At 50.8% G+C, this 23,516-nt stretch overlaps 1 protein-coding gene and 1 long non-coding RNA gene across 4 annotated transcripts in view; both read right to left on the reverse strand.

Moving 5' to 3' along the window:
* Positions 1-23,516, reverse strand: part of LOC131506729 (uncharacterized) — a 67,158-nt gene that overhangs the window by 37,392 nt on the left and 6,250 nt on the right. The window lies entirely within an intron of this gene.
* The window catches only part of LOC131505189 (serine/threonine-protein kinase MARK2-like), a 51,193-nt gene continuing 38,611 nt past the window's right edge, over positions 10,935-23,516 (reverse strand). For 2 of the 3 annotated variants that reach the window (XM_058718507.1, XM_058718585.1), the window contains exon 2: positions 10,935-12,059. In XM_058718507.1, the coding sequence (XP_058574490.1) occupies positions 10,953-11,957 (1,005 nt within the window). In that variant the 5' untranslated portion in view covers positions 11,958-12,059 and the 3' untranslated portion in view covers positions 10,935-10,952. Of the gene's footprint in view, positions 12,060-12,113; positions 12,131-23,516 lie in introns of those variants that run through there. The other variant, XM_058718668.1, reaches the window with a different exon arrangement.

Genomic DNA, 23,516 nt, shown 5'->3' on the forward strand with positions numbered 1-23,516 from the left:
CTCCCCGTCTCCGTGACTAAGAAAGCAAGGGTCTGTCAGGGGTAGAAGAAGGCCTTGGGAGCCTCTGCCAGCCCTGAGGACTCTGGATCCCAGGGATGTCCCCATGAAGTTCTCAGGGAAGTCCTGGTGTTGCCCCAAGCCCAATGTCATGGGGTGTAATACTACGATGTCCCAGCAGAGGGCAGCATGTGGCTGCCACACAGTCCTGGAAAGAGTTGCTGGCAAAACCCCAAACCTCTGGGACTCAAGGAGGTCCAGAGAGGCTCAACAGACCTGGCTCCCTCCCAGGCCTGCCCATGAGACCACTCGCCACCTCCACACCCACGCCAGTCCCTACATCTTGTTTCTAGATTGGATCCTTTTGGCAACATCTCCGTGCGTGGGATTGTTTTAGCCCCACCCAGGTCCAAAGTCACCCCTCAGTGGTCTCACCCATGCACTAAGTCAGACTTGAAGGTCCCACTCAGATACTGTCACTTCTCAGTGACCCACCCAGGTGCTAAGTCACACGGTGTCCCTCGGCAGTCTGCCCTGAGAGCCCGGGGAGGTGGGCCGGGCTGTGCCTGGTCAGCTGCCATATCCTGCCTTGAGGACACTAATTTCGCATTTATCAATTTCCACTGTCCGTTTTTCTTATGTATTTTAATCCAAGGCATTTTGAGTCCTGCCTCCCACAGCCTTGTGAGGAGCTTATAGGCCTGGCCCTGCCCTGCCTGTGCTCAGGAAGATCCTCACCCCGGCTCTGACACCAGGTTCAGGGTGAGCACAGCCCGCACACGGTCTCCCAGGAGGCCACGAGCCTCTCAAAGCAGCTTCCAGAGGAGGAGCGATGTCTCAGGGAGGGGACTGCACTGTGTGACCCTGGGGACTGCCTCACCCTGACCCTCAGGCTCCTCGTCTCTCAGGTTTGCCATAAGGAGGTGGTGGCAGAGAAGCAGCCACGTCCACTGATGGGGGGGTTGAGCGTGAGTGGTCACAGCAGCCTCTTTCGTCTCCTCAGGCCCATAGAACAGAAGTAGAAACTGAGGACAGTGAAGCTCGGGGACTGTCTCTCCCCACACGGCTGAGCAGAGGGGCCCACGAGCCAAACCCAGGCCAACTGATTCCAGCAACCACATGTTCGCGAGGGCCTTCTCTCAGTCAGTCCTACACCTGCTAAGCTGTGTGACCTGGGGTAGAGTGCATGCCCTCTCTGGGCTTCTACTGGAAATTCAGGGAGGGTGGGAGTTCAGTTCGATCATTACGTCCCCGGAAAGCAGAGGAGCACATTCAGATTATTCACGAACAAAGACTTCACTGATGTCAAATCAGACCCTAAGCGAGGTAGGTGTTCTGTACTTGGCGCACAGTTGGGGTTCAGAGGGGCCACTGCTGCTGTTTCACCATGGTAGTGACCATGGTCATCAGTGAGCTGGCACCAGTCAGATCTTGCTCTCTGAGCACCCTCCCTCTTCCTCACCTTGCTCTAGGCTTACTGCACAGGCGAATGAGCCAGAGACTGCCACCATCCCTGTCCGTGGGGTCCCCTGGGCTGCGTGTGACCCGGTCCAGATGGTCACTGCCTTCCCCAGAGGCGAGCCCAGCTGGGCAGGGTCTCGCCCTTCCTGAAGCCTCCTCATGGTTCCCCTAACCAAAGCATCAAATGTCCACCCCAGGCTTCTTGAACCAGAACCCCGGGGCAGGTCCAGCCCTCGGGGTGTTAACAGCCTTCCCGCCGCCGACATCCTTGCAGCCCCATTAGGAAGACACTATCTCTCGAGAGGCAGGAACACAGGCTTTGGCAGCTGATGGAACAAAGGATATTGTAATGCATGCCCTGCACTTCCCAGAGGCCAAGCTCCCTTCCTGCTCCGTCACCCCTCCCTCCCCAGCCATCTGGGGCTTTATCTGCCACTCCAAGTCTCCAGGTAGGCCCCAATGGGGATGCTGAGGACACAATCACCAGCCTTTTAGGAACGCGTGTTTGTGAATGAAGCCTGCACGTCTTCTTGCAGAGAATGCTGAGTGAGCCTTTCGGGGCTGGCAATTTGCAGAGCAGTCCAGATGTGGCAGGACAATGGGGGTCTGATTGGCAGGGGAGCAGGAAGGGCCAGCAGCTGCAGAGCAAGGAAAGGTAGGGTGTAGGAGTGGGGCGGCGCACAGGAAAATCTGCAGGGAGGTAGGAGTCCTGCAAAGGCATGGGGCGGGCCAGGTCTCATTCTACAACCCCAAATAAAAGCGCTGACCCAGCTGTACCAGAGAAAGGCCTGGGCAGGAGGCAGAGGGACTGGCGTGAGAGAGGAAGGAGGCAGCAGGCTTCTCCTGAGAACTCTGTAATTCATTCATTTATCTGTGTACTCATTAAGTCACTCATGCATGCATGAACGCCTTTGGAAGGCATCATCATGAAATGGCAACAGCTCTCAAGGGCCATTCAGACTGTGGTTTAAATTCTGGCTCCTGCACATATCTGGGTCCTTCTGCCCCAGTACCCACATCTGCGCCATGAGCTTGGCATGACGCTAAAAAAAGGATCATACAGGTGAAAATGCTCAGCACCACCCTTGACTCTTAGTAGGTGCTTACTAAGCATGGGCTCAGCTTTCCCGTCTCCTCTTTTCCCTCTCGGTCATTCTGACATCTTTTGAGTAGCTAGTATGTATCAAGAACGGACCTGGCCAGTGGGAGACAGACAAAGGCAAGACCCCTAGACCGGGCTCTGGCTCTTGAGAAGTTCACAGTCATGGAGGCAAAGGATGGCGAGGGACAGGCCTCTAAGTGACATCAGGGAAGGGGTAAATGGCCATTCATTTATTTGCTCATCCCTTTAGTTATTCATCCAATTAAAGGTATTATGTCACCGCCTGAGGCGGCACAAAGCAAGGCCCTTCCCACAAGGGATTCACAATCTAGCAAGAATCCAGTACGTTTGGAACACAGAAGTCAAGCAACTGACAGTACTGGGAAGGCAGCACAGAGGAGGTGCCGTATGAGCTAGGTTTTGAAGGATGCGTAAGAGTTCCCTAGGGGAAGGAGACAAGAAAGCACACTCCCAGACAAGAAACAGGACAAGCAAAAGCATAGCAGGCTTCTGGTACTTGGAAAGACTGTCCTAGCAGAGGGCAAACCTGCTTGGCTCTAGACTCAAAATACATCCTCATGCCCTCTGGAGACACGGAAGAAACACCAGCTGTGGTCTGTGACCGGTTCTGGGCCTTCAGAGATAGTTCTCATTTACTGAGCATCTATCCTCTGCCTAAAGTCTCCCAGGCCTTCGTATACGTGGCCTCCTTCCATGTTGCAAACCTTTGAGAGTGGTCTGGTTTTCTCCTGGCTCAGGAGGAAGTTGAGGCTCCAAGACAGAAAGCAACTTACCCGCTAATACCACTGGTCGGGAGAAGAGCTGGGATTTGAATCCAGATCTGCCTAACTCCAAAGCAACGGTCTTCCCCTGCCCTGCATTTGGACCTAGATCCGCTGTCCTCGGTCACTAAGTCCTCCACATGGGATCTTCGTTCTGTCTGCTGGCATGTTATGCAAGCTCGGCCCCCCCCTTTCACCCCCCTCCTGGGCTGGGGGCTCGAGCCTCTGGCCATGCTCCTGGGCTGGCATGAACCCTTCTGGATTTCACACCATCGCCCTTCACCTTTGAGGATCTGACCTCAGCCCCTCCCTCTGTGAAATGGAGCCTGGCCCCTCAGCTCTGCCATTCCTGACACCCCTCTCCCCACCCTTTGCCTCCGCATCTGCAAAACCCTGATAAACCATCTCTGGGCCTTTAAGGGCTTTTTATTTCTCCAGCCACGCTTTTCTCTACATTTTAATAAGCTGCCTGCAAAATTGGTGATTGATGAGTAAGAATGAGGAGGATGTGGGGCTGAACATTTTTTTCCTCGGAATCGCTTCTGGCTGCGCACTCGACTTTAAATCGATTAATAACGTGCGGGTCCAACATTAATTATCAGCCATTTGTCACCGGGGAAGGCTGAGGCCTGAGCCCTGCTTGCAGACCTTGTCCTCATGGCCAGCTCCATGGCACTGTGCGAGATGCCCAGCTGCCCTTCGTGGGCACCGAAGGCCCCGGACACTTAAGGCCCTTGCTGAGCTCGGCCCCTGGAACCCTGAGCACTGTGGCGGCATCTAGAGGCCAAAACTGAGCATCCCAGGGTGATAGCGCTCCTGATGCGTGCCTGCCCCCAGGTGGCCCTTGGCCTCACCAGACCCTAGGCTGGCTCTGAGTAAGGTTAAAAGGATCCCAGAAGACCCTGGAATTTCTTCATTCAACCAACACAGAGCAGCTATTACATGCAGCCATTTTTGGGGGCACTGAGCAGTGAGCGAGACAAGGTCCCTGACTTTTGGGGAGGCTGGTAACAGAATCATAGGGAAGTGCAGCGATGTCAGGGAGTGGGGGGAAGCTAAGATCTCTGAAGGAAAGCAAAGCTGGTAAGGTTGGAAGGGCCAGGAAGAGGACGAGAATTACCCATTTAAATAGGGGTTGGGGAAGCCCTTGCTGAGGAGCGGAGTGAAGGAAGGAGCCGCAGAGGTATCTGAGGAAGAACATTCACGGCAAAGGGAGCAGCAGTGCAAAGGCCCTGAGGTAGGGGGAAATGGATGATTAGAAATAACACTTTGCTCCATGAACGAAGTCGGTCACAAAAGACCACAGAGCGCATGGTCCCGTTTATAGGAATATTCAGGACAGGCGAGTCCACAGAGACAGGAAATGGGTAAGTGGTTGCCAGGGGCTTGGAAGACGGGGGTAATAACGGGGAATGACTATTAATGGGTATAGGTTTATGGGTGATGCAAACATCACAAAATTAGACAGTGGTGATGGTTGCACAACTCTGAATATACTAAAACCGTGGCCTTGCATGCTTTAAGCGGGTGGGCTTTCTATATGTAAATTACCTACCGAGGAAGCTGTTGCACAATGACTATGTCACATGTCAGGTAGCCAACAGTGCGCTGAAGGAGAAGGAACTGGGATAAGATGGGGAGGGGGGTTAGGAGGCGACACTTGAGCAGAGACCTGAGTGGAGTTTCAGGTCCAGGAATGGGTGCAGCTGGACTAGGCTGCCTGTGTCTGCCACCTGGGGAAGTTGATGCCGGAGTTGGGCACGTGGGCGTGTCAGACTCCGGCCTGGGGGTGCTGACAAGTACTCGGTGGGGTGGGAGGGGAAGCCGCTTCAGGTGTGCTGGATGGCATTTCATGAGAATCCGACATTTTAAAACCACTAAGACTTGCATCCTCTCAGAGCCAGTGGGACAAAGACTTCTCAGGCTCAGGTCCCTCGGGTGGTCACGGAGGTCACTACCGTCCTCTGTTCAGAAAGAGCGGAGGCGGCACCAGGCGGGGCTTACGGGTAGTGGCCATTCTGTGCCTGAGTGCTGGCCCAGGCATCCGTAGCCCTTAGAGGCCCCGCTTAAGTCACATCACTGGCAGAGCTCGATCTTTTGGGAAGCCACAGTCAGTATTTACAGGAATGAAGCAGGCCAAGGTAAATGGGACTTCTCCCAGATCACCCTGGGGCTCCAGCTCTGGGAGGGCTTCTTGGCCCTACGTTTTAGGAAAATAGCCATCAGTGTTCCCCAAAAGGTCTCCCTTGGGGCAGCTTTAGATACCAGGAAAGCCCCCTCAACCTCAAAGTGCTCCCTGTTCGTGCCCAATTCACCTTGTCTCCCTATACAAGCAGAACCAGCAAGGAAGGAGGTGGTTCTGGGCAGAGGGCTCAGCACGTGCAAAGGCCCTGAGTGAGGTAGGAGTGTGCCTGGTGTGTTCCAGGATCAGCGAGGAGGCCGCTGTGCTGGTGCAGAGGGAGTGATGGGGACAGTTGAGGAGGGGTGGTCAGAGGACTGGCTGGTGCAGGCTTTGGATGGCCTTGGCCTTTACTCTAAGGTGGGAGCCTTGGGAGGGCCCCTCTGGCTTTGTGCTGAGAACAGTTAGCAGGGTGGCAAGGGCAGGAACAGGGAGGGCAGGGAGGAGGCTGGTACAAGGGGCCATGGGAGAAGACTTCCCCATGACCTTGAGTGAAGCTCCACCGACTCCTCCTTAGCATAGAGTGGTGGGGGAGATCCAATGAGGCAGATGAAGACCATAGTCCTCCTTCCAAAATGAGGTTTGGCTGGCTCTTTCCTCTTCTGTCTTTATACAAGGCTCTTCCTACATCTAGGCCTTTGCACACACTGTTCCCTCTGCCCAGGACACTCTTCCCTCTCTCCTCATCTGCCTGGTGAAACTTCATCCTCAAGTCCTAACCCCTTGGGTGTTGGGGTGGTTTCCTCTGCTGGGGTTGGCAGCCCAGGGGGAGGCATTTCCCCTCAACACACACAGAGGGCTTGGACTTTCAGTGCAGACCGGCCTCCAGGACATCCCCTTGAGGCCCGCCCTCCGAGCTGGGACAGAGCCAGGGGCTGAGGACACCACAGGGTTACCTATCCTCAGGTCAGTGGTTTGGGACTGGTGGAGGGGGTGGCGGGCAGACCCAGCACAATGCCACCAAGTGAGGGTAAATCCAGCAAAGCCCAGGATTCCGGGCCAAGTCAGGTTGTGTCTCCGGCTGAATTTTTGCAAAGCCTCACACTCTGTTCATTGATTAATTGTACAAATGTTTACCAAACCCTGGCCTAGGCCCTGGGGATTGGGTGGTAAGTAGGAAAGACAGTTCCTGCTACCATGGGGGTAGGGATAGACGGGAAGCTTGTGCACAGGTGCACACTCAATACTTGGAGAGGGCACTACGCGCCGTGAAGGTGTCTGGGGATGGTCCGGGAGTGTTTCCCAAGGAGGTGACCTGTGAGCTGAGACCTGGATAGTGACAAGGCACCAGTCGTGCAAAGACCTGGGATACTAGTGGTTCAGACAGGGAGTGGCCAGTGCAAAGTCCCTGAGGCCAGAGAACACCCTGTGTACTTGAAGAGCTGCAAGGGGAACGGAGTGTCTGAAGGGGAGTGCCCCTTCAGGGGAGGTAGAGGGGGAGGCAGGGCAGGTGTGATGGGGAATCTAGATTTTGGGCAAAGTGCAAAGCATCGGGTGTTCCAAACCAGCAACATGATGTGGTTTGTGCTTATAAAAGCTCCCCCTGCTGAGACAGTAGAAAGGAAACGGAGACCCAGGAAGCCCTTGGGTGGATGGGCAGTGTGATGCCTGAAGGGCCACTGGTGCTAAAAAGCCTGGAATTGGGGGGGAGGCGGTGGAGATATAGGCTGGAGATAAAAATTTAGAGGCCATCTTTCAGTTTCATTGTTTCAGAGGTAAACCCTTATAAAGTCCAGCGATCAATAAGCAGACTAACACTGGCCATCTTCCCCACCCAAATCCTGAGAGAGCATTTCACGAGTAAGTGCTTTCAAATTGACTCTGGTCTAGGGAGGGAAGGAAGGGGTGTGGTGAGACAGGAGACCAGGCACCAGCCGGAGCTTGATAAAGTCTGCCCACGCCTCAATGGCATCCACTCACCAGGGGCAGTGTGAACAGTCACCTGCCTACATTCTAGACCATCGCAGCCCAAGATGGGCCGGGGCTGCTGAGCCAGGCCCTGGGCCCAGCCCTGCTGTGATAGTGCGGGGACACCAAAGGAATACAGCCACGCCCGCTCCATGAGCTGTGGCAAAGCACTGCACTGGAGGCTCGGTTTCCTAGCTGTGTGGCCTTCAGCCCTGGCCAAGTGTCTCTGAGCTTTACTTTGTTTATCTGTGTAACGGGCATAAAATTACGTGTATGCCGCAGGGACTCCGTGAAAAGGAAACGAGCAGATCCACATCACTGGCTCTCCGCAATGGTGCCGCAGTCCCCTGGGGGTGTGGGGATCTGAAATCTGGGGGGTATTTGTGGATTGCCACGGTGATGTCTATTCACATCCCAGGCTACTGTTGCCAACTGCAGGCCACCGGGTCCTCCCCCCTCAAGGCCTTTGCACAGGCAGTTCTCCCTGAAACTGTATCTGCTCATTGTGTGTGGCACCCACTAGAGTGTGAGCTCCAGGAGGGCTGAGACCTGGGCCAGGGTGTTTACTCCCGTGTACCCAGCACTGAGGACGGGATTTGTCACAACCCACTTAACCTGACAATAATACCAGGGGTCAGGAGTTTCCAGATGAGGAAACTGAGGCAGGATAGGAGCTCCTCTGATGAGGACCCCAAGCAGAAACGCAGCGGGCTCCCCAGCTCTGAGCCAGAATCAGTACCCCAGGGCCCCACCGGGAGGCTGTGGGCACCTCCTCGGCCCTTCCCCGACCCATGTTCCCAGTGCACCTGGGACCGATCAGCTCAGGGAAGGGGCCACATCGATTCCTGCCACCTGCCTGTGCCGGAGCTGTCTGCACGCTCAGAAACCATCAGCTTCCCATTAGGCAGATCGATAGCTTCCACTGGTTTCCAATTTGTGTTTCCAGAAATTCATCTCCCAGCCACCTTTTTAATTAACCCCCCTCCACCACACCTGGGGCACAGATACATCACCCGCCCTGGGCCGCCTCTGCAGACCACAGACCACGAGGCTCCGCGAGCCACAGGGGAGCTGCAGGTGTGTTTAAAGCTGACCAGCTGCTTCCCGGTCACCGCAGGAGCTGACCCTGCTGGATGGATGCCATCCACTCTGTCCCCTGCTCCTCGCTGAACCCCTGTGGAAGGGGCTGGGTCCTCCCTCACAGAAAGAAAGCAGGTGATGAGAGGCCAAGGCAGTGTCCTGAGGTCCCCCAGCTGGCAAGAGCTAGGACAAGTGCACCTTTGAGGCAGGCAATTGGCAAAGCGCTCCCCAGATGCCGCAGGACAATGGGGTCTGGCTGGCAGGTGAGCAGGAGGGGCCAGCAGCTGTAGGTTCAGGGCAAGGAAAGGTGGAGGGAGTGTGATCCCCAGGAGCCTCTGCTTTCCCACACCTGGGGTCTCCTGGGTATTCTGCACTGCTCACCTGTCTACCCCTCCGGGGCCTACTGCTGCATCCCTGGTGCCTGGCACATAGTAGGTGCTCAGTAATGGCCGCCAAATGAGCAGTAAATACTTGCCGCACTTTGCCCTGGGCAGTGTTCCCAGAGCTTCTCTAAATGACCTTATTTCAATTTCACAGCTGTCCTCGAGGCGGGCATCACTAGCGTATGCATTTTATAGGTGGGAAGACTGAGGCCCCGAGAGGTTAAGTGACTTCCCCAAGGTCACACGGCGAGTCAGTGGTAGAGCTGCGATCTGAACCTGACTCTGGAACTGCACTCCACGCTCCCTTACCTATTCTCGGTGGCCTCAGCTCTGAAGGGCAGGAACTGGGTCCTGTGCCCCATGGAACCTCCACCATATATACCATCATGTAAACGTGTTTGTTGAGTGAATAAATGAGTGAATTATGCACTCCTTGTCCTTTAAAACACAGTACAGTCAACCAGTCTGCTGGCACAAATCTGGAGTGTTTCTGGTCGGGGATGAAGGGGAGAGAGGAGTGAATCTCCTGGGGCACCCAGAGGTGACAAGCCTCTCAGTAGTTACAACTCGGGGGCCATTACTAGGGACCTCTCTGATCTCACCCCACCTCCTTCCTCACCAGTCTGTTATATTGGGGTTCTCTGTCATGTATACAGAGGGCACAGAGCCATGATTTGGTTTTATGTAGTGTCTTAAGACTTTCCAGTGAGATAAGTGGATTACTGTTGGCCCAACATCTGGGCAAAAAGAGCCTGCTATGCGTGGTCATCCAAGTCAGCTTCTGGAGGTGGCCAAAGTGAGACATGAAAGGAAGGGGGCCATGATGGACCCTGCACCTGTGGCCAGTGAGAGCAGGTGAGTCCGGAGCCAGGACAGAAGGGAGGAGGGGGACAGCAGGGGGGAGGGTGGGGTAGGGAGAGCTGGGACATCCACCGGCTGAGGTCTGGTCCCCAGTGGGTGCACAGGAAAGAGAGGGTGATATCCAGAGTGTTTGCACCCAGCTCATTCCTTCCCCACCAGGTGGGCAGTCCCTGGAAGGGGACCCGGGGCTCCCATGGCCCACACACCATTGTGACCCATCCCCTGGACTCCCGCTGCCCACACCCCATTGTGACCCACCCCAGGGGCTCCTGCTGCCCACACACCATTGTGACCCATCCCCTGGACTCCTGCTGCCCATACCCCATTGTGACCCACCCCCGGGGCCCCCGCTGCCCACACGCCATTATGACAAATAAAGACAAATCTACTTCATCCTAACCCCCGCAACATATATGCTGGCAATCATCCTCCACGCTTATGGCCTGCCCAGATCCATCCTCATGGCTGAGGTTTCATTAAACGGCAAGAAATGGCGTTTTCCTGGCAACAGCTAGCCCCTCAAGGTCCTGGAACCTTGAGTCCTAGAGTAAGTCTGGCTCTCTCCCTAACCCCCTCCCAACCTGAGGGTATATAATGAGCTACCCGTCACGACGCCAGTGCAGCTCTCCCTGCCCATGGACCTGTCCCCGTGCTTTAATAAAATCACCTTTTTGCACCAAAGACTTCTTCACGAATTCTTCCTTGGCCATTGGCTCCAGACCCACGAACCCCCCATCACTCCAAAACTTCACCACCTCCACCTTGTGCTTCCTACAACTCCACATCCAGCAGGTCACTAGCCCACCGACACTCCTCCAGCCTGTGAAGCTGTTCTGGATCTGGTCCCACCCGTCACCCTGGCCAATCTCCTGTGCCATGTCCCCGGGCTTCCTGGAGCTCAGCATCGTTCCCTGCACTTAAAACGCAGGGACGGGGCTCCTGGGTGGGCCTCAGTGGCTCAAGCGTCCCACTCTTGGTCTTGCTCAGGTCGCCATCCCACAATTTTGTGAGCTGGAGCCCCGCGTCGGGCTCCGAGCTGACAGCACAGAGTAGACTTGGGATTCTCTCTCTGTCCCTCCCCCACTCACACTGTCCCTTCTTTTTCAAAACAAACATTTAAGTTCCTTTAAAGTTAAAAAACAAAATAAAATAAAGGCACGGACACGTGGCTCTCATGGCTCTCATTTATTTACATTTTTTTAGGGTTGTATTTTGTTATTTTTTTTAAATACATTTTTTAATTTATTGAGAGGTTTGAGAACCTGATTTTTTGGCTCTAGGGACATCCTCCCTGGCTGCCTGTATTCACTGCTGGTGTCGGAGTTTGTGGCTGGCGAGTTGAATCTGGGCCCGCTAATCGTGGTCCCTATGCTGGTCCCTTCGGAGGTCAGACTACTCCGCTCTGAGGACAGGCCTGTGCTGGAACAGGTTGCGAGGGAGCTCCAGCAGCGGACTGTGGTTGGTGTGTTGATCGTGGGCTGGATAGTTGTCAACGTGTACCACATGTTTTCACTCTCCAGGGACATGAAAACCAGAGCACTGTGCTCCCTGTTTTCGATATTTCGTTCCGCGTCCCAGAAGACTTCCCCCTCAAACGGCTCCAACCCGGTGGCCAAGCAGTACCAAACCACCCCCAGGTTCCAAGCGCTTGCAGAAGGGGTGTCCTCCCTTTGCTGCAGGAAGAGTCGCGGGGCAGAATAAGGGGGGCTGTCCCAGAAAGTGTGGAGTTTGTAGCCAGCAAACTGGATGCTCAGTCCAACCCCCGTGCATTTTACCTTCAGCTTCTTGCCAAAAAGCAGTGTCTCCAGCTTCAGATACCCGCCTATCATACCTTGTTGGTGGCAATACTCCACCACCGATAACAGCCGGCAGAATGTGTCTGGAACCTCCTCCGTCACTTGGCCATGGTGCGTAAAATCGTCACGCAGGTTGTCTCTGCTTACGTATTCTGAAAGGAGAACCAACGTTTCCTTGGTGTTGATCACCTCAAGTGACTTGACAACACTTGGGTGACTTGAGGTCTTCATATTCTGGGCTTCACGACAAAGTCCCTGGAGGCCAGCGGGGTCCTTCTGGGTTTTCTTGATGAACGTCACATCAGACTGCTTCCTGGGGGGGACGCTGCCCTCACTGGTGATCTCGGGGATATCGTAAATACAGAAGTCCTCCTCACCAGCGGTAATGGCCTTACGCCCCTGAAGCATGGTGACCTACTAACTATACTAACGCTAAATAATGCTAATTACACGGACTATGCTAACCAACAATAACAACCTACAAAATTTGCCAATACTAACAATACTATGCTTATGAACTATACTAACAACGTGAACTATACTAACGATATGAACTAAACTAACAATATGAACTATACTAACTGTACTAAAACGCTAACACACAAAAAAAAAAACAAATGAAAAACACACACGCGCACACACACACACACACACACACAAAGAAAATGAAGGGAGGAAACGAAGAAAAGTTGAGAAAAAGAAAAACTAAAAAAGGAGAAAAAAAAGAAAAAAGTAAAAACAGAAAAAGGCAAAAAAAAGTTGGGAGAGCAAAGGAGTAGAGAAAAAAGAAAAATGAAAATAAACAAATAAACAAAATGAAAAAAAGAGAATTGAAATCAAACTAGCTAGGGTCAAAGGCCGACAGGTCACCAAGGCTTCCTGGGCTGTAAAGACCAAACACCCAGCCGAGCCAGGGTCTTATATAGACAGGTCTTGCCATGACTTCACCATGGGGCTTTGTGAGGGCACAGCAAGAAATGGGCCAATTATGCAATCATGGCTGGGGATGTCTGAGACCACAGTGGTTTCCTCACTTTTTACTCCTAAAACCCCTTTACTCAATAAAAAAAAAAAAAGACCCCCAATGGGCTTTTTGTTTGTTTGTGTGGGCTTTTCAAGATTGATATTTACTTTGTTAGAAATCAAAATCTATAAGATGGTTCAGTGGCCTTTTCACTTCAAGTTTAGAAAACTGTAATTTTGGCTTGTATAGACCTCGTAATGTCTACACTTAAAATACTCAGTTCCTGGTCTCAAAATGGTGCTACAACGTATAAGGAAACGTTGTGTTGTGTAAAACACGATAAGGCTCATTATTAACATCTATAAAGCTCAGAGGAACGTTGCTTTTCATCATATTTTCACTGATAAGGTTGTGAGGAGATTTCTCATCAGAAACCTTGGAGGCTAGAAGGCATGGGTTGATGTGTTGAAAGCATTGAAGGCAAAAAGGTGTCAACCAAGAATCCTACATTTGGGAAAACTGTCCTTCAAAAATGAGGAAGAAATGAAAACATTCCCAGATCAACCAAAGCTGAAAGCCTTGCCCTGATGACTAGACCGGCCCTGCAGTGAAGGGGGTCCTTCAGGTTGAAATGAAAGAGCACTGAACAAGTAACTCGAAGCCTTCTGAAGAAATAATCTCCGGTAAAAGTAAGCAGACAGACAATTATGAACGCTAGTACTGTTATGACTTTGGTCTGTAGCTCTACTTTTGGTTCTCTATGTTAAGAGACTGATATATTTAAAAACCTAATTATTCATCTATGCTTTTGGACACAAGATGCATAAAGATGTAAATTTGTGACATTAACAACTGAAAGAAGGTGGGGTCAGGGCTGTAAAGTAGCTGAGTTTTCATGTGTTATTGAGGTTAAGCTGGTATAAATTGACATTACAATGTTGTAACTTTAGGATGTTAAAAGCAATCCCACGGTAACCACACACAACCACACACACACACACACACACACACACACACGTCACAGAACATACACAAAAGGAAATGAGAAGGGAATTAAAATGTTTCACTACAAAAAAAATCAACTAAATGCAAAAGAAGATAGTCATGCAGAAAATTTGAGACCGAAAGCAATTAAGGCATATAGAAAACAAAGAGCAAACCACAGAAGGAATTCCTTCCTTATCAGTGATGACTTTAAATGTAAGCAGATTAAACAGATTAGTGAAATGGATAAAAACATAGGATCCAACTATGTGTTACCTACAAGGGACTCAGATCCAAAGACACAAAAAAGTTGAACATGAAAGGAAGGAAAAAGATAATCCATGCAAATAGTAACCAAAAGAAAGGGTGGAGTGGCTGTAATAATACCAGACAAAACAGACGTTAAATCAGAAAATGTTACAAGAGACAAAGAAGGACATTTTATATGAATTAAGAGGTTCAGTACAGCAAGAAGAAAAAATGATAAACATTTACACACATAATGAGAGGCCATTATCGACAGAACTGAAGGGAAAAATAGTTCTATAATAATCATTGGAGCCTTCAATATCCCACTGTCGATAATGGACAGAACAACCAGACAGAAGGTAAGTAAGGACACAGAGGATTTGAAGAACACGATAGCCCAGCCAGATCTAACAGACGGGCATGGGACCCCACCCAACAATAACGGCACGAGGGACCTTCTCTGAGACAGACTTTGCATTAGGTCACGAGTTAAGTCTCAGTAGATTTTACAAGATAGCTATCACACAAAGTATCTTTTCCAACCACAAGAAGATGAAGTCAGAAATCGGTAACAGAAGGAAGAGTGGAAAATTTAAAAAGCTGTGAAAACTGAAAACACACTCTCAAAGAACCAATGTGTCCAAGAAGAAATCACAGTGGAATGCGAAAATACGTAGAGGTGAAGGGAAATGAAACACGACGCGTCAAAACTCCTGGAAAACAACAAAGCAGTGGTGAGGGGGAAATTTATAGCTGTAAACGCTCACAGTAAACATCAAGACAGATCTTAAATCAACACCATAGACGTGCAACTTAAGAAACTAGAAAAAGCCAAAGGTAGCAAAGGGAAGGAAATAATAAAGATTAGAGCAGAGATACATGAAACAGAGGGTCTTTCTACTCCTTACAGACGTAGAAAGGGTTAGAGTGCTATCAACAAGTGTATTCCAGCTTATTGGAGAATCCAGATACAATGGACAAATCTCTAGACCTAGAAAACCTACCAAGACTAAATCACAAAGAAAGAGAAAATCGGAAGAGATTCGTACATAACTAGGGAGGAGATTGAGGCCGTAATCAAAGACCACCTGACAAAAAAAAGCCCCGGATCTGACAGCCTCACTGGTGAGTTCTACCAAACATTGGAAGAATTGACACCAATCTTCTCAAACTCTTCCAAAAACTTCAGGAGAAAGAACACTTCCTAACTAATTCTATCAGGCTGGCATTGCTTTGATGCACCCTAAATATCTCTGGGCCACCTTCCAGACAGTCACCAGAGGAGTTTTCTAAAATATCCAGCCACATGAGTTATTTTCTCAGCGACAAAAGAGACCTTTCTCTTGTCTGTGGAAAGAGAGGACCAGGACCAGTAGTGTCTCCAGAATCAGGCTGAACATCTATGGACCTCTTCTGAGAGCCTCCGTCCACAACGGATGGGCCACACCGCAGACTGGACACAGCTGAAGCGGGGCAGGGGGTGGGGTGGGGAGGGGAAAATTCACGGAGGTAACCTGGGCTTCAACTGGTCTGTCAGCTGCTTTGACTGCTTTGGGCATCTGTGAATACAACAAGCCATGTCCTCGTTGGACGCTGGGAAAGGACAATCTATCTGCACATCCAGCCCTATGGGCTGGAGTCTCCCAAACGAGGCCATCGTTTGTTTTTGGCAACTCTGCTCCACCACAATATTCATCAGACTCCTGAGAAAGACGACCGATGAAGGGATCCATAAATGGTAAGACCATCTTGCACTTAGCTGTGTTTTGGAAAAGGGAGATATTAGGCAACTGGGCCTTTAAGGTTTTGCTTGCACCCTGTTTGTGGAATGGTACGTGTGTCTATGTAAATGTGAGATAGTTTCTCTACCTCCGGGTGGTGGTTGTGAAATTAATTTGTAAAAGTGCTCTACTTAGCTGGTTTGAAGGCAAGTGCTTGTAAGAACTGGGTGTTCTAGGGGCGCCTGGGTGGCTCGGTCGGTTAAGCGTCTGACTTCAGCTCAGGTCATGATCTTGTGGTCTGTGGGTTCGTGCCCCACGTAGGGCTCTGTGCTGAGGGCTCAGAGCCTGGAGCCTGCTTGAGATTCTGTGTCTCCCTCTCTCTCTAATCCTCCCCCATTCACGCTCTGTCTCTCTCTGTCTCTCTCTCTCTCTCTCTCTCTCAAAAGTAAATAAACATTAAAACAATTAAAAGAAAACAAAGAACTGGGCGTTCTAAAACTCAGAAAGATAGAAACTAACCCCAGGTGTCTTTCAAGTTCAAGTGATCTTGGATAATATTTGGTATGAAAGCTAATGTAACGTTGTTCGTTTAGTTCAAATTGACAGAAGTCTTTAGAATTGCCAACATTAAATATGATAGTTTCACTCTGCTTGTGTTTATTGTAAGTCAGACCAGCTGTTGGCGTTGTGACTGTCACAAAATGTGATGGAAAAGAAAAAGACGTTAGAGCCCTGTCCAATGGCTTCTGAAGCCTTATGGGCAAGCGAAGGACAGACAGACAGATGTAAATAATTTTAATAAATGTAATTAATGCTACTTGAAAAAATAAGGGAAAAAATTCTGTATTTAATGAAAGTGAGACTGGTTATTCAAAGAGGGAAAACTTGGGGTACCTGGGTGGCTCAGTCTGTTGAGCATCCCACTCCTGACCTCTGCGTAAGTCATAATCCCAGAGTTGTGGGATTGAGCCCCGTGTCAGGCTCCAAGTGGAGCCTGCTTGAGATTCTCTCTCTGAGTGTCTCTCTGTGTCTCTCTCTCCCCCCCTCCCCCGCTTGTGCTCTCTCTCTCTCAAACAAAATTTAAAAAAAAATAAAGAGGGGAAAACGTAGGACAAAATCTGAAGGAATGCGAAAGGGAAAATTGCAGAAGGTTTGCGAGAAGGGAATCTTTCGAAAGAAATGCTGTGCATGGTCGGGACCGAGATTCTGGAGTTTTGCATGTAAGAAACAAGTTTATGAGGGCAGCGATCGACCCCTGGGGAAGAGAAGGGGGAGGCAGAGAACGATGTCAGGCAGAAGTTGAGCAGTGACACTTCAACGGAAGCCTTAGCCGACTCTCTGAGCAGTCTCGAAAGTTGGACTGCCCTTCGGAAGCATCCAAACTTAGGAGAAAGGGGCTGGCTCTTCGTTAGCGTCTTTGGACGTGACCACCTGGGCAGCGGGCAATGCCCTTGGCAAGGCCGCTGTGTACAGTCACAGTGATCCCTGATGATGTCTGAGCGTCGAAGGCTGTAGGCAGCATTGCTATGGCTGGGAGACCTTGGTTCCTGCCAGAGATTCTGGTCAGCACATCCCAACACCCGTCACAAGAACTCAGACCCATGCAGTGCCCTGGATGTCCTTGTCCAAATAAGTATGTATCAACGTGGGAGGTGACACGGAGGAAGAGAAGAAGGGACTGCATATCTTTTTAAAAATTCATCTTGTTGCAACGAATGAGTTTTAGTATCCAAAGTACTGCGGTATAAGACTGGAATTTGGGTTTTCTCGCTGTTAATGTGACAGAGGCTTCTTAGATGATGGGTCAAAATTATCAACAGAGGTTTTTCTTTACCTTTAATCTGCCTAGAAAAACAAAGTTTCTATGTCTTGTCTTTGTTAGGTCTTTGCTTACTTAAGGAAGTTGAATCTGCTCAGTGTTAAGAGAGCTAAAGTTTGCTCACAGCTCCATTTACCTTGCTGTCTGCATTTACCTTGAGAATCTCTTCTTGCCATCCTGGCTAAATAAGTATCCCGTTTTGTAACGATCTGTAATCCTATTTAGGCACGTGTTTTGAAACCTTCTGGTATTTCCCCAACTTCCAAAAACCCAGCTTGTGAATGGAAGTCTTTTTGACGAATTAGGCTGATTCCCTGGTGTGTCAAATGACATGGGAGGCATCATCAAATAAGCGATGAGGAACCTTCTTAGGCTTTGTTGTATGGGTGATTGCTCTAAGTGTCCTAGAGATTTTATAAGATTCCTAAGGTTTTGATATGTCCTGGTATAGCGTCATCGCTTGTAATACGAACTACTGAAGTATCGTGTGTCACAGAATCTCCTTGCCAGCTGCACTGCATTGACAAATACAGCTCTCTGATCCCTTCAGGATCATAAAGCTAAGCTTAGTAAGAATTCCCAGAACTAATGGGGAAACTGCTTTCAAACAGACACTTGTGTAAACATTGCTGGTCCTCTAATGTTTGCTCTTCTAAATTTAAGTCTGCCTATGACATTTGGTAGACGTTTGGTAAATAAGTTCCTCATAAACAGATAGGAAACATTTATCCCTTTCTCCCTACCTGGTACCACCAGAATTCAAAACTCTCAGGGAGTATTCTCGTATTTTCACGGCAGTGTATTTATTTGCAGAAGTTCGATACGAATCCGTTCTCCTTGCAACAGGATGCCACTGGAAACATTGGTCATGTTTCCAAGGCTTTGACTGGAATGTCATAGTTGAGGGAGATATGCCTAGACTCAGCTACAATCAGAGAGCTTTAAGGAACTAATTAAGGTTGACTTTGCCGAGCCAATGAAGCCCCTTGGAAAACTTGCCTCGTACGTTGCTTACAAAGTTTCCAGCAGCCTTACCAGGTGAATAAGGAAGGTTGTCACTTCCTGGCAGGTGCAGGAACCTCAGGGTATTTGGGGGATCTCGAGAAGAGAGGGAGCCACCCACATCTATAGGTATGGCAGGCAAAGGCTGGTGGCCAGTATTTGGCTTGGCTTCTTGAGCCTGACAAGGCTGTTCAAAGTTCAATCTGACATTCCTTACGAAAAGTTCCAGCGAAGCAGATTGAAAAAACCAAACACCTATATGACCAATCACCGTTGTGATGGCGCTTGTGTAAACAGGCCCAGCTCCAACTGGACAGTTTTACAAACAAATGTGTCCTAATTTGGCGATCTTTGGTGGAGATGAGGGTGGTTTCAGAGAGAGAGATTGTTCCAGTAACACACCTGTGAAAATGTAAGATCATAGTTCCGATGAACCGTCTTTGAGAGTTCGTTGGTTGTCTATACACCTGGGCTGGGTCCTGAATTCTTCTGGTTTCCTTGAATGTCTGACCCTGACTCTCCAAACTAAGGTTTCCAGTTTTCTCCCACTGTGTTGACTGGAAGCACTGAGAACGAAAACTGCTTTTCCCTGAAGCCCCGCAAACCGAAGCCAGACCACCCGAGGTACACGTGACAGAAAAGTGCCCCGGTGATCTAAGGGCCACTCAGAAAGATCACCAGAGACACACGGATAGCTGAACAAGCTGATCGCAGCCTTCCCGACTGGACAAGCTGCCATCAGATCATCCAGACGTGGACGTGTTCACGGATGGGGACAGTTTCACGGGTCAAAGACAAGGAAGAGCTGGGTGCAGTGGTGACCCATCAGCTATCGTCCGCTGCGGAAGGCGCCACAAAGTGGACCGACTGCCCAAGGGAACCATGCTGGCAGCCCGTCGAAGACTCCAAGACCCTCTGGAAGAGCTTTAGTGCCAAAGATAGACTTAACTACATATCAACCCCAACGTCCCTTGGAGGACCAAAGAGGAGTTAAGTAAGGAGTGGGGGTTTGGACACCGTGCTGGCATTGACACCAGCTGGAAATAGAATGAATCCTTACCCTAGAGCATCTGATGAAAGAAATAATTAGCCACATTCTTCGAAGCACCCTTTATGGGAAAGATGCCACTCTCCAGTGGATCCAGAAGTATACTGCGGGCTCCGATTTCAGCGAAATGCTACAAAAGGCAATGCTTGTGCTAAAAACAATCCTAAGACTGGGTGCCCACAAGTTCTTAAGGGTATACAACTGAGAGGCCCCAAACCTGGGGAAGACCGGCAGGCAGCCTTTCCCGGAATGCAAAGAACAACGGGAAATTCTCGGGGTTTGCTTGTATCTGCAGACACCTTTATCAACGGGTTTGAGGTTCCTCCCTGCTGTTCAGAGAAGGCCTCGGGACTTGTCAAAATGCTTTTAAGCGAGACCATTTCTAGGTTTGGACTGCCGCTAATAATTCAGAGTGACAATGGAGTGACTACCACAGCGTCCAAGGCCTTGGGCATTCAGTGGAAATCACACGCTTCCTGGAGACACCGAGAGAGTGGAAAAAGGGAAAAAAATGAACTTTGGCAAAGCTCTGCCAAGAAACCCACTTCACTTGGGAACAACCCGTGCCATCTGCCCTGCTTTGGGAAAGAGTGGTCCCTAGAAGAGGGCTTGGTTTAAGCCCCTGTGGAATGTTATATGGAAGACTTTCTATGTCCTTTTCGTGACCTAGGAGTTGCTGGCGGGGCTGCCACCAGCGATTTGGATACTATCAGGTACATCCAGTGCCTGAGTTTGCTTCCGGCAGGCTGATGTACCTCTCAGATGTGTCTTCACGCTGCCTGAATCCCTTAGTGACATCCAAAGGTGTCACTAAAGATGTCAGTAAAGACCTGAAGAGCGGGAGCCCAGAGGACCAGCTCCAGCCTCACTGGACAGGTCAGACCCTGCGAGGTGCTGTTGACCCCCCACTCCTCCTAAACTACAGGGAATTGAGCCGTGGATTCACACTTGAATGACAAGAATCCACAGGTTCCCTACACCCTGTCAGCAGGGAGGAGGTCGAAAGGGACCCAGCTCAGACCAGTGAGCCTCTGCCGGACCTGAACCTCCGACTCGGGGTAACTGGTCCAAGGGAATCAAGCCATGAGTACAACATACTACCTGTTGTTCTCTAGTACCCCTAAAACCCTAGACACAACATGGTCCAGGAACTATTGACCAAAGTACAAAAATCCCGGTAATGCAGAACATTCCTTTCCACCCCAAAGTTTCCACTTGTCTAACCCCAGTCTTCACCCCACCTCAGCAGGAAGTAACGGCCGCGGCCGGGTCGTGGTCCCAATACCCACAAGAATGAGGACGGATCAAAAGACCCTGGGGACTGAAAAGGGTAACCAAAGGGTTAGCAGCCGCAACTTTGTACCCTGACCTTTTTCCTTTGCCACTAAGTACCCCTGACTCTCCTCCTCTAGGGAGGTGGATGTGAGGCTCGCCCTCCTGCCTCTGGAATAAACTCTTGCTTTGCTTCATACTCCATGTCTCAGTGATGGTCTTTATGCACATCAGGCAGATGAACTTGGGTTCACTACACACGGCAGGCACTCAGTAAAGACCGCTGAACCCACGTGGACTCTGACGCTTGGAGAGTTAAGTGTCTGGTCCGTGGTGACACAGGGTAGGACGAGGAGAAGGCTTTGATTTCAGAACTGTAGTGCCTCTACTCCCATCCACAGTGCTAAGAAGTTTCTGTTCTCCTCCCAAGGCCACCTGCTCAGCCCTCGGCACAGCACCTCCGTGGCCCCCGCCCCTGTCCCTGCTTTGGAGCCAGCTCCCCATTCCGACCTGGAGGTGACAGACAGCTCAGCCCTGTTTACCCAGCTCCACCAACATCCCAGCCTCATCTGCCAACCTTGGCAATTTTCATACCACCTCGCACACAAAATAAATTGCACGCTCCCATTTTGGGTTTGGGGGGAGAAAAGGCCCAGTCAGTTAATTACAAAGGCTGCCTCGCCTTGGCACGGAGTGGTGGGAGATGTTCACAGGAAAACGGATTAATTTCGACTCATTGCTTTCCCTTCCACGTCCTCGTGCCAATTAAGACAACACTTGTAATCAAGCCCACCTTCTTCAGAAGCAGCCCCCACACTCCCCAAACAAGCAGTCCTCAGGTTTCACTGGCTGGCTGCTCAGGGTCCCGAGAAGCTTGCTGGGACCTTTGGAAAATGCCAGTCAGGGTTTTAGGATTCTTCTGCCAGGGGTGGGGTGTGGGGGGACCTACAGGAACTGCTTGGTTCAGTGTTTCTGAGCTCACACTGGTGAGCTGGGCACAGCCGAATACTGGACGCTGGCTTGCTTGGACAGAGGCTGGGTGTCCAGGTTGCCTGCTGGAATCACGCGGGAAGGGGGCAAAATTCAGAGTCTCGGGCCCCGCCCCCCGACCCTACCGAGTCAGACAGGTCAAGGACAGGGCCTGGAAATCTGTACCTTCCACAGGCACCAAGGACAGGAACTGGAAAGGCTTTGGGTGGGAAGTCTCAGATCTGCATTTGAAAGCCGTGTTATCTAGGGAAGCTGTTCAGCATTTCTCTACCCCAGTCTCCCAGAGCTCAAACACTGGGGCGCACCATAACCCTCTTGAACGGGTGGGGTTGGTTGTACAGGTGCGGTGAGGCCCTGACCCATGGCGGACACTCATTACGTGGTACTGATTCCTATCAGTGAACATGACTGAGTTCGTTTCAAGGGGTTGATGAGAAGCAAAAGTGATGCTTTGGTGCTGCGGAAAGTCCTTGTGCCTTAACTACGGCATCAGCACTGGCCCCGGGCCCTCCACGCAGCTAATCATTCCTTCAGACTCCAAACTCTGCATCACTCTTCTTGTCCCACCTCCCCCCGCCACCCCCACCCCGAACCCCCTGAAACCAGTAAATCATTATCATTAGAAGGTTCAAAGTTGGGAGCCTCCACAGGCTCCTTCGGAATGGAGTGAAAACCAGACACACACCCCGGGAACAAGGGAGCCAAGTCCTAGGTCTGCAACATGGTCAAAACCGAGTCGTTTCATTTGTGGAAAATGAATACATCTGACTTTGCACCTGTCTCGCCCGGGGGAAAAGTAGCGCGCGCGCCATCGCAAACGGGCGTCTCCCGGCAAAACCCGTTCCCTGCTGCTCGGGGAGGCTCAGACTGCCAGAAAGGCTGCGGCCTTCAAAACCTGCTTCATGTGGTTTGTCCATTTTTGGGGTGTTTCAGCTGTCCCATTCTGTTGGAAGCCTGGGTTTGAACATCAAATGGGTTTTGTTTCTCCAGCAAATTTCAGGGAACGCCAGGGGATCCTGGAACTGGATCCCACATTACAAGCAGATGCTCCCTTCACACCTGAATCTCCTCCCCATGACCCCAGAAAGTGTGGGTCACCCCTCTGCTCTCTGAATACAAAAACGGGGAGGGCGTTGGAGCTCTTTTGAGAGATAAGAAAATGACACGTTTCTCTTGATGTCAACATTGCCGTGGCCAATGAACTTGCAGTGCAGGGGTAACACGCAGAATGTCTAACCAGATGGGCCCTTTAGCACCTGTTGTGACCAGAGGGCTGTGGCAATGGAGGAAAGGCTGGGGGAGCCGTCCTAGCTGGCCAGCAGCCTTGCAACGGCCTCCCACTCTGTCCAGGCTGTTGCAAGCATGGATTCCGAACATGTACCCAGATGATGGAGCTGGAATTTGCGGGAAGCTAACTTCCTGCCAGTGTGAAATGTCTCAGGCAGTGATGAGCCCCCATCCCCGGAAAGGTGCAAGCAGGAGCTGATCCTCTAGCAGGGATGTAACAGGAGATGCTCAACTACACGGTGCGCTCTGCCTCTTCCATGTGGTACAGATCTCACGACCACGTGCTGGGAGTGAGAAGCCCACTTCGTGGACTCACAGACCCTTCTCCCTTCTGGGAGTGCATTTCCACAGAAATGCCGTGCACAGACCTGCGGCACCTCCCTGCATTGTCCCCATGGTCCTGGGTGGCTACCACCCACGCCAGGCCTGGCACACACTGCCTCAGTGAGGGGACCGGGCCATGCCTCACTCTGTCCGTTACATAACTGGCCACTTCTGAAAAGGCGCTGTACCGAGTCACAAGGGTTAGCAAACTAGTTCAAGGTAATTTATGACTCTGGGATGCTCGGATTTCTAAATACAACAGACCTCTACAAACTGCAAAAGCTTCAAGCTCTCTCCCCAAGGGAGA

The sequence above is a fragment of the Neofelis nebulosa genome, chromosome 1 (genome assembly GCF_028018385.1).
Source record: "Neofelis nebulosa isolate mNeoNeb1 chromosome 1, mNeoNeb1.pri, whole genome shotgun sequence".
In the NCBI taxonomy this organism is placed as follows: domain Eukaryota; kingdom Metazoa; phylum Chordata; class Mammalia; order Carnivora; family Felidae; genus Neofelis; species Neofelis nebulosa.